Here is a 14038-nt window from a genome sequence, read left to right as displayed (position 1 = left end):
TGCTCTACCTCTCAGGTTCTGCCTGAATAATTGCCCACCCAATGATCTGGAGTGCACCCTAAGCCCCTATGCACTGGAGTATAAACTGCTCTCCCTGCCCTTTGGCATCGCCGCCAACCAGGACCTGATCCGGCTTGTCGCCTACACCCAGGATGGAGTTGTCCACCCCCGCACCTCCTTCACAGTGGTGGATGAGGACACAAGTCTGCCCTTCGCCCTGAGAGACGAAAACCTCAAAGGTGTTCTGTTCACCACCCGACCACTCCGTGAACCGCATACGTACCGTATGAAGGTGCGAGCCCTCTCTTATAGCTCTGACGGAGGGATAGAGTACCAGACCACCTTCATCGTCTACATTGCGGTCTCAGCCTATCCCTACTGAGAGCACTTTACTACGTCCAGCCCATGAAGAGAGAGAATGGTGCAGTTTTTGTAAATTCATGACTGAAAAGTATGTCTTTGTGTGAGAGTGTGTATGTGAACTCAGGGTGTACTGTCCATTTAGAACTTAAGACCGCAGACTGGGGTAGCGGTTCAGCCATATCTCGGCTGCATGGGTAAGATTCCTTTGTCAGAATGTACAGCAGACCAACTTTACAAGACTATGGGAGGTTAATACATGTGCATATGTCTACCTATTAACTTATTGGGAATTGCTTGAATATATGAGAGGCTCAATTCCCTCCATCTGATTAGTTACCACCTATGAAATGAGATGGAAGAATTATTATATTAGTTTAAATTTGTGATTAACAGCGTGATGGAAAAAAGGTATGGAGTTGAGCCATATGTAGTAAAAGTTAAAATAACATCCACCTCAGGTAAGCACTACCTTTCCTCTAGAAGAGAGTATTGTCCAGCAATAATTATGCAGATCGTAATAGCAATATCTCATTATCCTTACAGGTTCATACACATTTTGAGTATTTTTTTGTAACTAAGTCATTAATCAAGGTGTATTCTATTTTTATGATATGTATATAAGCATTTGGATTTTTTTAAATTTTTTTTATTGTATTCCTTTTTTAAAAAAGCAATAAAAATGTACAATCTATTTATTTTAGGTTCACTTGTAGTTTAGGGCAGAGAATCTGGGTTATTTACATTTAATATAGCACACTTATATAAATAGCACACCTTTCCTCAATCAGCCACAAATGGTGTGAGGTGAGTTATGCGGCGAAGTGTACCATATATGGTTTATTCAAATACCTTCCCCTTAAAGGAATATTCCAGGATCAATACAAGTTAAGCTCAATTGACAGCATTTCTGGCATGATGTTGATTACCACAAAAAATAATTTTGATTTGTCCCTCCTTTTTCTTAAAAAAAAAAAAAAAAAAAAAAAGCATAAATCAAGGTTACAGTGGCACTGACAATGGAAGTGAATGGAGCCGATTTTTTGAGAGTTTAAAGGCAGAAATGTTAAGTTTATAATTTTATAAAAGCACTTTTATTCAATTCTTCTGTTAAACATCATGTATTATTTGAGCTGTAAAGTTGTTTGAATTGTAATTTTTACAATCATTTTAGGGCTTTAGGGTTTGATGACATTACATTGTCATGGCAACGAAGTTGTAAAATTAGCAATAACTTTACACAGAAAAGGTTAGTAAATGATTTTATTGCACTAAAATCAATGTGGCTATACATTTGAAACCGTGTGTATTTTAACGTTTTCGGATTAGCCCCATTCACTTCCATTGCAAGTGCCTCACTGGATTTTAAAAAATTTTTTAAGGGGGGACAAGTCAAAATTAATTTTAGTGGTAATCAACATTATGCTACAAATGCTGTCGATTGAGCTTAACTTGTATTGAACCCGGAATATTCCTTTAAGCATGAGCAATAGTAATAATGATGCTTGCCTTTGCAAGTACCAGTAATACAACATTCCGCTGAATGTACATAGAATACATTTCAAAATGTTAAAATATAATTTCCAGGCAGGAAATCAGGTGTATATTTACTGTATTTTATTATTCAAACACAAAAGCACAAACATAAAAAAATGAATATTTTATAAGGCAGTCATTATACTGATTTGGTTTATTGAGAGTTTGCACTTTGTCGTTCTGCGTTACTGCACAGGAGAGACAGGTCCCTGTGATCAGACATTATGTCTCAGATCAGACTGGATCAGTAAAGATCTGCTTTGAAGCAGCATTCTTACAACACTACTGGTTTAGAAACACCTCCTGACATACATGATTGGATACAGACATATGCATTCTGACACAGACATACATTAACAATGGTCCTTTAAAATAAGTGATTTGGAATGCTGAAATCTGAGATGCAGACACAGGTACATTAAGACTTTATAGCATTAGTGAAAGTCAGGACTAGTGAAATGACTCCCCTGTAACACACATCTGCTAAGAAAATGGAAGATGGGAGAAACAGCTGTTTCAGATGAAGTACAATGAGCTAAACCTTCAATGTTTTGTCAGAGTAACAAGCTGATTTTGTGCACTATGGCCAGCTAACGCCCTTTGGTAATGAAAAAATAAATACTATGGGATAATTTTCAGTGATATAGAACAAAAATGAAGTGATAAGTGATGGGAAGCTTTAATGCACCAGAGAGTATTAATCATAATCTAACACAGGCAGTGTGGACAGACAGTGCCAGAAAGCAAAACAGATTGGCCAAGCTGTCTGTCCATATCTGTGGCTGTGCATTTCAGGCCATTTACACAGGGCTAACACAATGGGTTACATGGGAATGGCCGTCTCTCTCAAATAAAAGTTGCATGTAAATTACTATTAATAAGAAAAAGTTAGAACAACGTATAACAAAATTAAGCAAGGTTTAATAAAATTCTAATAAATCACTTGTATTCAGAAGGTAGAATTAAATAGAGCTGGTCAGTCATTATGCCAATTTGTAGGTAGATCCGAAATGCTAATTCACCATGGTTTCCTTCAGGAATTTCCAATGGGTTTTTAGAATATCTGTTTTAAATTTGTGAATAAAATATATAAGTTGTGAGTTCTTGATAAATTGGACAATCACTGTAGTCCTTATGTAGCAACTTGTTAGGAACGTATGTCTTTAATGCACACAATGGCTTCAAAATTCACGTTTGAGGTATGACTGTGTGTAATTTATATTGTCGAACAAAACGTTAAGTCACTTTAAGTAATGTTAACCACAGACCTAATTTTACTCATAAATCTAAAACCGCTACTATAAAAACCCATTGGAAATCAGAATTCTCTTCCAACTTTAAGGACTAAAACTGAACAGCTTTAAACAGAAGAGTATTCTTGAGAGAAGCTACATAGAACTGATGGCACGGGTATGCATTTTTGACTAGATGAAAGAGCAAATGAAAGGTCATATAAAAGAGGAGGTAAACAGCAGGTGATTAGCATTGAAGCCAGATAATGAGAGGTCATCTTTAGTACCCTGTGAAAAGTCAACGCTTTGTTCTGAGTGTCTCAGCAGGATTTCCTGCTGCTGTTTTTTTCCCCCTGTGTGCACTGTGCTTATTGGTTTGAAGTTTACACAGTTTTCCTGGCTGTTAGGACCCTCACGATGCAGCCCACTCCACCTGCAGAGAGAGCCTAAGGACACAACAGAGATCATACAGTATGATTTTAGCTACTAATATCTTTTAAGAGCACAGTACACAAACGAACAAGTGATGATAATTGCCAACAATTCAACCCACACAAGACCTATTAACGCATTATATACCTGCATACTGAAAGGTTTGATATTAAAACAGTTTAAACCAAACAGGACATAAAGAAACTCGACAGAATTCAACAGCTGTTGAATTATTACAGTTCTCAGTATTTGGAAAGAACAGAGTGATGTTATTCAGTCCGCTCTACCTTTTCATGCCACTGCAGCAGGACAGCGCTGCTGTTCTCAGACGGCCTCTCAAACCCCTTGTAGATGTATTTCATGAGAAGGTCCAGACCATTCTTATCCAGAGACTGAACTCCTTTCTCTATGTCATTGCTTTTGAAGGAACTGAGCACCTTAAGCACCAGACCTTCAGCACGATCCTACAAAACAGAATGCAGAATTTTACAGAGATATACTTCTCAGCTGCAACGGTCAGTTTTAAAATAATAATAATAATAATAATAATAATAATTTGGAATTCACCCATTAAAGGAACTGGGTTCATTGCAAGTTAAGCTCAATCGACAGCGTTTGTAGCATAATGTTGATTACCACAAACAAATTTTGGACCTCCTTTCAATGGAAGTGAATAGGGCCAATTTTTTTTTACATTTTTTATTATTTAAATGTATAATTTTATAAAAGCATGTACATTAATTCTTCTGTTAAAACTTTATTATTTTAGCTGAAAAATTGGTCTAAATTAAATTTTGTAGTAATCAATTTATGCCACAAATGCTGTCAACTGAGCTTAACTTGTACTGAACCCAGAATATTTCTTTAGAATGGATGTCCAATCAAGCTGCAGTAAAAGCAGGCTGAGCATAACAAACTTTGCTCTTCCTTCCTGTGATTTCTGATATGTTAAAATAAATCAGTGCCACGACTCACCTTGACATTCTGATTCTTTGTGTTGATTGGTGGGTTTTTTAATACTGCCTGCAGGGCATCCATAAGGTTCCCTTTGCAGAGTGAAGTTAAGAAAAATTCAAAGAGGCTAGTGCATAACACAATTTAAAGTTATACAATTATAAATTCAGTTTCACAATGTTCAGATAAATTGTTAATATGCTGTACTAAAGGAAAAGGTGAGAAAGAGCCTATCAGAGAGGGAGAGAAATAAACACATTAAAACAGGAAACAGGCCCTGAGTGCTCCAAAATTGACATATAAGGACATGAATTCAACTTCCTTATACTAAATTAAGTTATACAACCACAGTTTCAAATAACAGCAGTGTTTCCTGAAAGCGAATAATATTTATAAACTGGATACCAAAAAGCTGTGTATTAAAGACGACAGCACTGCATTGCAAGAACACTTTTTAAAGTTATGTTTGGAATGTTAAAACATGTCTGGACATTTTTTGGGTATCTCAACATTTTTGAACTATTGCGCAGTTTTTACAGATTATGAGATACATTTTAAACTGCTGACACAAAGCAAGTATGTTAGTGTGGCAACTAATTTACTTCTTATATAGACAGATCTAGATCTATCGACTAAATTATTGCATGCCACACGATGGGTGTCAGTCGTAAATTCATCAATAAAATCAAAGTAATACATAAGTGATGATGGAAAATAAACACGACAGAGGCTCGAGCCTTTGTCTGCTTGTATAAGGTATTTTAGTCAGCTGTTATGAATTATGAACAAGCTAATCAGTGCCAGTAACACTGGCTGCAAACAAAATATAACCGACTTTCCCTTTACTGTTAATAATTACATGCGATAATCATGCATTGATGCACAAAGGTGATGATTAAGTTTACTTATGCACACACTTAATCCAGCAAAATACATAATTACCCATGACATATCAATGCAATTTAATGACCTTAAGCATACATCACATTGACTGGTTTATAGCCTATTTGTTGGTCATGCCTCAGAAAATGTAACAAAGACTATTTGAGATAATTCACGCACTAGCTGGTGAATAACAGAAGGATATTGTCTGATGAGCGAATCCACCTCTGCCTCATCTGGACCCAGTTGGTTTTCTCCTGCCTCTTCTTCGTCTACAAACTTGTTCTCGTCGTATTCATCCACATCCACTTTCCGGAAACGGTCGGACACGGTATTCTTTGACATGATTAAGACAATTTATTTCGCGTTTGATATTAAACTAAACGAGATGTTTTGCATGAATACAATGTAACAGTACTCTATGCTAAGCCACCCTGACGGCTCCTCCTGCGGACCTCAGGAGTGGGGAATTCCATCACTTCCGCATAGCGCGCCCTCTAGTGGCCATAATGGTAAACTGAAACGCTGAATTTTAGAGTTCCCATCGAAAGTGAGTATGCCTACACTCCCTTGAAGTGGATTCTGTCATTTGTGTCCGTTGAAACATCCTACATGAAGACATATTGATATAGATATTTTTTCATATGTACGGAACATTTCCCGTTAGGGTTTAAACAGTTTAAATCCTACTAAGCGTCACAAATAAATCACCTCAGTTTCCAGATGAATCACGTGGAGAGGGGTCTGTCTGTGTCCTGCAAGACTACTACCAGACACGCCCACTACAAGTTATGCCCCCTCCAAATAATCAGCGAAATCCTGAGGTCTCTTGGAACAGTTGGATGCCACATTCATACACTGTGCTTGTGTTTATTTGGAGTCACACATCAACCCCACACCTATCCATAACTCTAAACCTAACCACAACCACAAAGATTTTATAAATGAAAAGTTGGTCATGGAGATGATGGCGTCGCAGCTTGTTGAGCTCACCTCTGTTCTTCAACAACTCTGCCTACCTCCTGATGCTAGTCCCATGTTTCTGGGCGCTCAGAGGCTTGTATCCCTCCTCCAACCCCGTTTTCAAGTGAGGCAGGATCCTGTAGCACATTCCTTTCACAATGTTCCCTGTTCTTCACATTACAGCCCTCTGTTTTCCCATCAGAGACTATGAAGGTGGCGTGTGTGATCACGCTCCTCACCGGAAGGGCCGGTGGATGGGGGACTGCCATGTGGGACAACAGGCAACCCTGTTGCGCCTCTTTTCACGCTTTCTCCATGGAGCTCTGCAGAGTTTTTGATCACTCGGCTCAAGGTCGGGAGGCGGCGAGGGTCTTATCCGGACTGTCTCAAGGAGATTGACGAGTCTCAGATTATGCAATCGTGTTTTGCACCCTGGCTGCTTCTTGTGAGTGGAATGACCACACCATGTGGGACTGGTTTCTGCATGAGCTTCCGACGACATCCATTATGAAATCTATCCTTTGGATCTGCCCCCACGCTTCGACAATTTGGTGGATCTGGCTATCCGAGTCGATCAACGCCTGACCCTATGCCACCGTCGCTCTCCATCTACTTGGGTGGCTGGCCATTCCCCCCATTCCACTACTTCGGCCAGGTCATCAGAATCACACCCAGACACTGAGCCCATGCAATTCGGGAGAACTCGGATTTCACATAATGAGAAGCAGCGACGCCACATTAATGGACTATGCTTTCATTGTGCCCGGTCTGGTTTTCTCTGCTTCCTGTCCGGTTAAAAGACACCACTCGTCAGTAGGAACGGGGTTACTGGCGAGCAGCTATGGACAAAGCCCCCGGACTTCGTACACTTCGCCCGGCTGCAGTATGGATCTACCTGTCACACGGTCTCACCCCTGGTGGATTCCGGAGCTGAAGGGACCTTTATGGACATCGACTTGGCTTCCAAATGGTGGCTTCCTATGGTCCACTTGAATGAACCTATCACCGCCCACACCCTCAGTGGCTAGATTGTTGTTTGATGTGAAGTAACTTACCTCACTCTCTCTGCCTAGCTGGTCCTGTCTCATGTATCTGTTTGGTTGCCTGTCTCTGCCTGCGTGTCAGGAGTATGGTTGCCTTACAGTTTGCCTTACGCTTGTTCTCTGTGCTCACGTGTCTTCAGCGAAGGACTCCTTGTCTAATATATCTGTACATAAATATATATAAAATACATGAATGAACATTTTCCGCCGAAAGTTATTTGGTGCACGAGAGCTCTTAATAATAAATAAATAATAATAAACCACAGGGTTTAGACTAGCCTACAGTAAAACATTGGCCCTGTTTTTTGAGTATCTCTCTGCTTATGGTTGTCTACTATCTTATGCATGAGGACGAATGTAAACTGCGGAAGAGAAGTATCTGTTATAAAAGGGCTATAGTGCTTGCCCGAGCGTTTGAACATGTAATATGTTTTGATCCACAACCTTGCTTTAAAATATATCCTGAGGACACGCCACCCAGTGTCACGTGATCATAAATGGTAAAATTAAATTACTTCTTCGAAGTGATCATCGCATGTACCCTTTGCTAATGGCATTGTGGAAGGCCCCTTTGTGGAAAGGCGCCCGCTTATATCGATCCATGATACGCAGGAGACAAAAAATAATAATAAATCGCATTTGAACCCCAGCAGGTATTTGTTTACATTATGCTTTCTTAATTTAAACATTTTAATTTAACTTTAATTTAAATAGGTTGTGAAAGTTGCCCACTATCCTCTTCTACTGAATGACGTTGATCTCCTTCAACAAAAAAAGCTATAAAAAATAAATAAATAAATAAATAATAATAATAATAATAATAAAAATAAATAAATAAATAAAATAAAAAATTGGACATGCAGTTCCCTATTCAACCTCTAGGTGTAATATGAAAGGTTGTGAAAGTTGCGCACTGTCCTACTCTATTGAATGACGCTGGTTTTGTGCCGCTATGTTTTTCAACAAAAAAAGCTATTACAAAAAGAAGATTTATATTGGACATACAGTTCACACACCAAGATATTGCAAAAAAAAAAAAAAAAAAAAAAGAAAACAAAAGGGGAACATTGCACTTTCTCCACGGTCCCTTACTTACCGCCACGGACAAGATGAACTCTTCTCGGGGTATCTCGCATTGTGACGGCTTTTGCAGGTTAATGCTCATAATATCTATTGAAAATAATGAAAACAAGCTTGTGGAATATTATTAGCTTTCCACATTTTACTGTAATACTATTTTGGAAAGTATTTGCTAAGCCATTTAAGAGTTGTCGTCCGTTTATCGATGAATGTGTTGGAATATCTAAAACAAAACTATCTTAAACTCGTTGGTGGAGCGTGGGCATCGCAGCCCGTTTCAGCCCTCATTATATCAGATATTACACTTATTCTACAAGGTACATTTTGCTCCAGTCCTGCAAATAAAACTTTCCCTGAAGGAGGTCATTCAGCTGCTCCATCATGACAAGGCGGCTCCCTCAATAAAATGCGATGGATAGATCAAGATATTGGAAGGAAACACGCAGAATTTGTATTTTCCTTAGTCGCATTTGTTAGAAATGCGCTTAAAAATATGAAACGTTTCGATAAAAACCCAGCTATTGTTAAACGAGATCACAACACGTTATTACTATAACATTCTCCTGGTCAGCTCCAGATTAACAACCAAGTACGTCGAGCGTCCCGCCATTCACATTCTTTCAAAAATAATTACAGTTTCGCTATTGGTTTGAAACGTCTGACCGCCTGTTATTCCGTTTGTATTTTTTTCTTATATATTTTATTTTATGTGTAATTTAATTTTGTTCTTTTAGTGTGTGGTCATTTTCCCCTATGTATTTTAACATAAAAATACACACATCACCTTTCATTTAGAATTGATGTAACAGAGAATTCATATTGAAATGCTGGCAATGTCAGGGTACGCAGTCTGCTTACTCTGCGTACAGTCAGGGCTTGAATTGCTCACTTTCCTTTGGAACACCCCTTTATGTGGTGTCCCCTTTCAGCAGAGCCCTTCAAGGCTGCAAAAAACGCCTTTGGAATTCGCCTCACCTTTTTCACAGGAGGCGAAATTACCCATTATGCTTAGCATGGATGCAACAGACTTCCTCTTCACAACTTATTCCCAAGCACTATAATATCACTGATAACAGTAAAAAACGGAAGAACAGTATGTGTTTACTTAACTTAAATCACTTTCTCACTAATGTCTGCGGATGGACATTAGGTTTCGACGGCAATCCCGATAGATGAGAACACAATCACACACACATTTGCATGGTAAAGTTACTGGACTCTAGCACTCGCTGCACGCGCCCTGTATGTGTCTGTGTGTGTGAAAGAGAGAGAGACACAGACATACAGCACGCATAGAGAGAGAGAATCCACAAATATGATGCGCTAGATTTCATTGCATTTCTTGTTGTGCACTTCAATATGAAAACAGCCAAATCCCGGACATTTAGGGAATCTAGAAATCCAACCGAATGCTTTATTGAGGTTCGAAAAAGAGGACATGTCCGTGAAAAGAGGGTGTATGGTCATCATAGGCTCCATTTAAAAATCTATGGCATTATTTCTGCATTAACAAGAGCCGCCTTCTCACACACTCTGCCGACAACAACTCTGACTCTCCCTCATCCACATACACTCACAGCATGACATATGAAATATGAACCTCGTAAAGATGATTAATTAAAAAAACAACAAGGAGCTTGGTTTAAATGTTTTTCATCTTTGTTATCATCCAAAATGACGGACATCATTTGGAATTATCTGTCAATGTTTTAAAAAATAGGCAAGTGACAGAGTATTAGTTTAATGCAACCTCTGTTTATTACATCTGGTTTGACTTTGTGGGGCTTATTGTTGTGACATTCATTTTACAGTAGTTTTAAGCCAATTGTAGTTGTTATAACACCCTAAAACAGCACATATTCATCCAGAGCCTCCGCTGCTCACAGTCACCAGTAACGTTAGTCTAGCTGATAACTAAGCGGATGTGTGGAGCATCTGAGAAGTCGTCTCTCACCGTAATGGCGCCGCCCATGGAGAAGTCAGGAAAAAGGTTTATATATATACTGGATCGCTGATGCGATGGTAAACTGCCTGTAGGAGGTGAAGCTACCGGAAGTGTTCGAGTGGCCATCTTAGTATGCCCAAACTGTACATCAATGACTGACAGGCAAAAACACCCCAATTTCACCATCTCCGACCTCCCGATACGACAGTTGCATTTCGCACTCTAGTGACAATTTGCTCGTTCTGGATAATATTCGTTAAGAGGGAGAAGATATACGTGGATCACGATGTCAGAGCATTCACCTGCCCCGATGTTCAGTCTATCATTGCAGCACAATGATCACCAAAAGAAGCAGCAAAACTGTCCACAAGTTGTAATGTAAGTAGGAAAAGCTGTAATATCTGCTTGTTTAAGGTGACAGTACTGTACGTCCTTAACTCCGAAAGGGACTTTAATATAGTCAGACCGGGATTTTAAATCGCCTTAAATGCCCAGGATTTGCTAGTTTTTATAATGATGTGCTCTCTGTAGTCATACATGGATACATGTCATAAATACGTGTTTGTTTGCCATTTAAGCCTAGTGTATTATTTTAATTTTAACCAGCTTTGCTTTGCGTGTCTCTCTCTCTGCGCGTCCACTGCGTGTGTGATAGAGGTTTAGAGAGCGTGCGCTCTTATTCAAGTGACCGTGAGAACAAGGCATTTAAAAACATAAAACAAGTAACTCTGAACGAACACTTGGATGTTCACAATAAATAAGTCTGAAAATTCCTGTTTGTATCTTACCTCAGTTTCAGTGAACTTGTTTGCATTCAGCTGACCTGTTCGCTGATGAAGTTTGAAAGTGGAGGATACTGTTTGATAAAGATACACATAACTCGCTCGGGCTTTCAAGAAAAGGAAAAATTCCCTACTTTAAATAAATAAATAATTATATGTGTAGGACGTTTGCGTTGTAGGGATGTACATGCAGATTTCAGATACAAAATGGGTGATTAAATGACTAATGTTTACTCGCTGAAATGAGATGATTTCCTATTGAGTCTATAGGGAGACTGGAATATTTGGGCACAGCAATATGGCGGCGCAGTGGGTTCACTGATATGACGTCATGAGCAATCCAGTTCTTTTTATTTCTCCCTTTTTTCTCCCCAATTTGGAATTACCAATTCCCAATGCACTCTAAGTCCTCGTGGTGGCGTAGTGACTCGCCTCAATCTGGGTGGCGGAGGACGAATCTCAGGGTGTGTTCACACTTGGCAGGTTTGGTTAGATTAAAACGAACTCTGGTACGATTGCTCTGTTAGTGCGGTTCATTTGAACAAGTGTGAATGCTTCCACCCGAACCTTGGTGCACACCAAACAAGCGGACCGACACCGCCTGAATAGTGTGTCTCGGTTCGCTTCCAAACAAACTCTGGTGCGGTTCGATTGATATATGAACGCAACATGGACCAAAGACATAACGGACCAATAACAGGAAGTAATTTGCCTAATACTGACCTCAAGCATACCTGGTTCTTCTCATCATAGGAGCTACGTTGCCCATTACAGTTCGGTACAGGCGTCGGAACCGCCGTCAGCCGTCCTTGCAGCATATCTTCGTTTGTGTGTGCAACGGAGGAATTCCTGGTGCTGTTTTGACTTACACATTTTATTAGCTCTTCGTTTGTTCTCAGCTGGTAAAAATACCACCACATATACATATATAAATCTAACGAATGCATTTAGCCCAGCAGCCAGCATTGTTTTGGAAGTTTGGCAAGTTCCGTCGCAAAATATACGTCATAAAAGCTGTCCAATCAGGTTGTGAATTTTTCCTGATGCCTTTTGTTTTGTATATTTAGGTTCGGTGTTAAAAATGCCAGTGTGAACACTAAGCGAACCAGGACTAAATGTATCATTTTCTTTTTTGGTCTGGACCAAGAGAACCAAACTACAAGTGTGAACACACCCTCAGTTGCCTCCGTGTCTGAGACTGTCAACATCTTATCACATGGCTTGTTGAGCGCGTTACCGCGGAGACATAGCGCATGTGGCGGCTTCACACCATCCACCGCGGCATCCGCACAATGCACCACGTACCCCACCGAGAGAGAACCACATTATAGCGACCACGAGGTGGTTACCACATGTGACTCTACCCTCCCTAGCAACCGGGCCAATTTGGTTGCTTAGGAGACCTGGCTAGAGACACTCAAGCAATCCAGTTCAATAAATATACAGCTCTGAAAAAAATTAAGAGACCACAGCAAAATTATCAGTTTCTCTGGATTTACTATTTATAGGTATGTGTTTGAGTAACATGAACATTTTTGTTTTATTCTATAAAGTACTGATAACATTTCTCCCAACTTCCAAATAAAAATATTGTCATTTAGAGCATTTATATGCAGAAAATGACAACTTGTCAAAATAACAAAAAGATGCAGTGTTTTCAGACCTCGAATAATGTAAAGAAAACAAGTTCATATTCATTTTTAAACAACAAAATACTAATGTTTTAACGTAGGAAGTGTGTAGAAATCAGTATTTGGTGGAATAACCCTGATTTTCAATCACAGCAGTAGCTATTCTAGCTTGTATGGCGCAATGGGCGAAACCCGCTTCAACACGCCCCCAAAGTTATTGACATTGGGGGGGGGGGTTGGGGTCTGTGTGGGTGCATCGTGCCGCCGCCGCTGCAGCCCCCCCCCCCCCCCACAAGATGCCGCCTTGGGCAACTGCCCATATCGCCCATGCCTAAATCTGCCACTGAATCACAGCTTTCATGCATCTTGGCATGCTCTCTACCAGTCTTTCACATTGCTGTTGGGTGACATTATGCCACTCCTGGCACAACAATTCAAGCAGCTCGGCTTTGTTTAATGGCTTGTGGCCATCCATCTTCCTCTTGATCACATTCCAGATGTTTTCAATGGAGTTCAGGTCTGGAGATTAGGCTGATATGGTGGTTCTCCATCCACACATTGATTAACCTGGCTGTGTGTCATCGAGCATTGTCCTGCTATAAAAAACAATCCTCAGAGTTGGGGTACAGAGCAGAAGGAAGCACGTTTTCTTCCAGGATAATCTTGTACGTGGCTTGATTCATGTGTCCTTCACAAAGACGAATCTGCCCGATTCCAGCCTTGCAGAAGCACCCCCAGATCATCACCGATCCTTCACCAAATTTCACAGTGGGTGTGAGACACTGTTGCTTGTAGGCCTCTCCAGGTCTCCATCTAACCATTAGACAACAAAGTGGAGGATCGGTGATGATCTGGGGGTGCTTCTGCAAGGTTGGAATTGGGCACAAAATAGCACCCTCATCTGACTACCATTATGAATCTAAATATGGCATGATCCGCTTCAGCTACAACGTGAGTGCGCAAAATAACTGACAGGCAGAAAGCGTCAAAGACAGCGGCCCATGGTCACATTTTTGTTTGCTGTTTACACAGTCTAGTGCTGTCACAGAGACTGGTAAAATATCTCAGGACACTTATTTCAGTGATATCTTTGAAGGAGTGGGAACGTTTTCTGCATACCATTCCGTCAAAAATAGCTAATAGCATCTTTTCGGCTTTAACTGAATCCGAAATATTCCTTTAATCTATTATATTTATG

General features: G+C 40.0%; 2 protein-coding genes across 5 annotated transcripts in view; one reads left to right on the top strand and one right to left on the bottom strand.

The window, feature by feature from the left end:
• LOC127456753 (hemicentin-1-like) overlaps window positions 1–1278 on the top strand; it is a 145180-nt gene extending 143902 nt beyond the window's left edge. For 2 of the 4 annotated variants that reach the window (XM_051725311.1, XM_051725310.1), the window contains exon 106: window positions 16–1276. In XM_051725311.1, coding sequence (XP_051581271.1) covers window positions 16–382 — 367 coding nt within the window. In that variant the 3' untranslated portion in view covers window positions 383–1276. Of the gene's footprint in view, window positions 1–15 lie in introns of all 4 variants that reach the window. The other 2 variants (XM_051725314.1, XM_051725312.1) reach the window with 2 other exon arrangements.
• Window positions 1279–1955: 677 nt separating this feature from the next.
• arpc5b (actin related protein 2/3 complex, subunit 5B) lies at window positions 1956–5874 on the bottom strand. Its single transcript, XM_051725315.1, has 4 exons — window positions 5603–5874; window positions 4536–4609; window positions 3848–4024; window positions 1956–3574 (listed from the first exon to the last, which is right to left on the bottom strand). Exons 1-4 carry the CDS (start codon window positions 5739–5741, stop codon window positions 3512–3514), a joined length of 453 nt encoding a protein of 150 aa, XP_051581275.1. The 5' UTR covers window positions 5742–5874; the 3' UTR covers window positions 1956–3511.
• Window positions 5875–14038: the final 8164 nt, after the last annotated feature.

The sequence above is a fragment of the Myxocyprinus asiaticus genome, chromosome 19 (genome assembly GCF_019703515.2).
Source record: "Myxocyprinus asiaticus isolate MX2 ecotype Aquarium Trade chromosome 19, UBuf_Myxa_2, whole genome shotgun sequence".
NCBI lineage: Eukaryota > Metazoa > Chordata > Actinopteri > Cypriniformes > Catostomidae > Myxocyprinus > Myxocyprinus asiaticus.
This window is presented reverse-complemented; position numbering and strand designations above follow the sequence as displayed.

What these genes read in the sequence shown, in the direction of transcription:
- arpc5b (XM_051725315.1), bottom strand. Translation starts at nt 5,741, where the DNA reads ATGTCAAAGAATACCGTGTCCGACCGTTTCCGGAAAGTGGATGTGGAT. An exon ending in CAAAGAATCAGAATGTCAAG is followed by an intron (nt 4,025 to 4,535) that starts GTGAGTCGTGGC and finishes TCTGTTTTGTAG; the next exon opens with GATCGTGCTGAAGGTCTGGT. An exon ending in TGCTGCAGTGGCATGAAAAG is followed by an intron (nt 3,575 to 3,847) that starts GTAGAGCGGACT and finishes TTGTGTCCTTAG; the next exon opens with GCTCTCTCTGCAGGTGGAGT.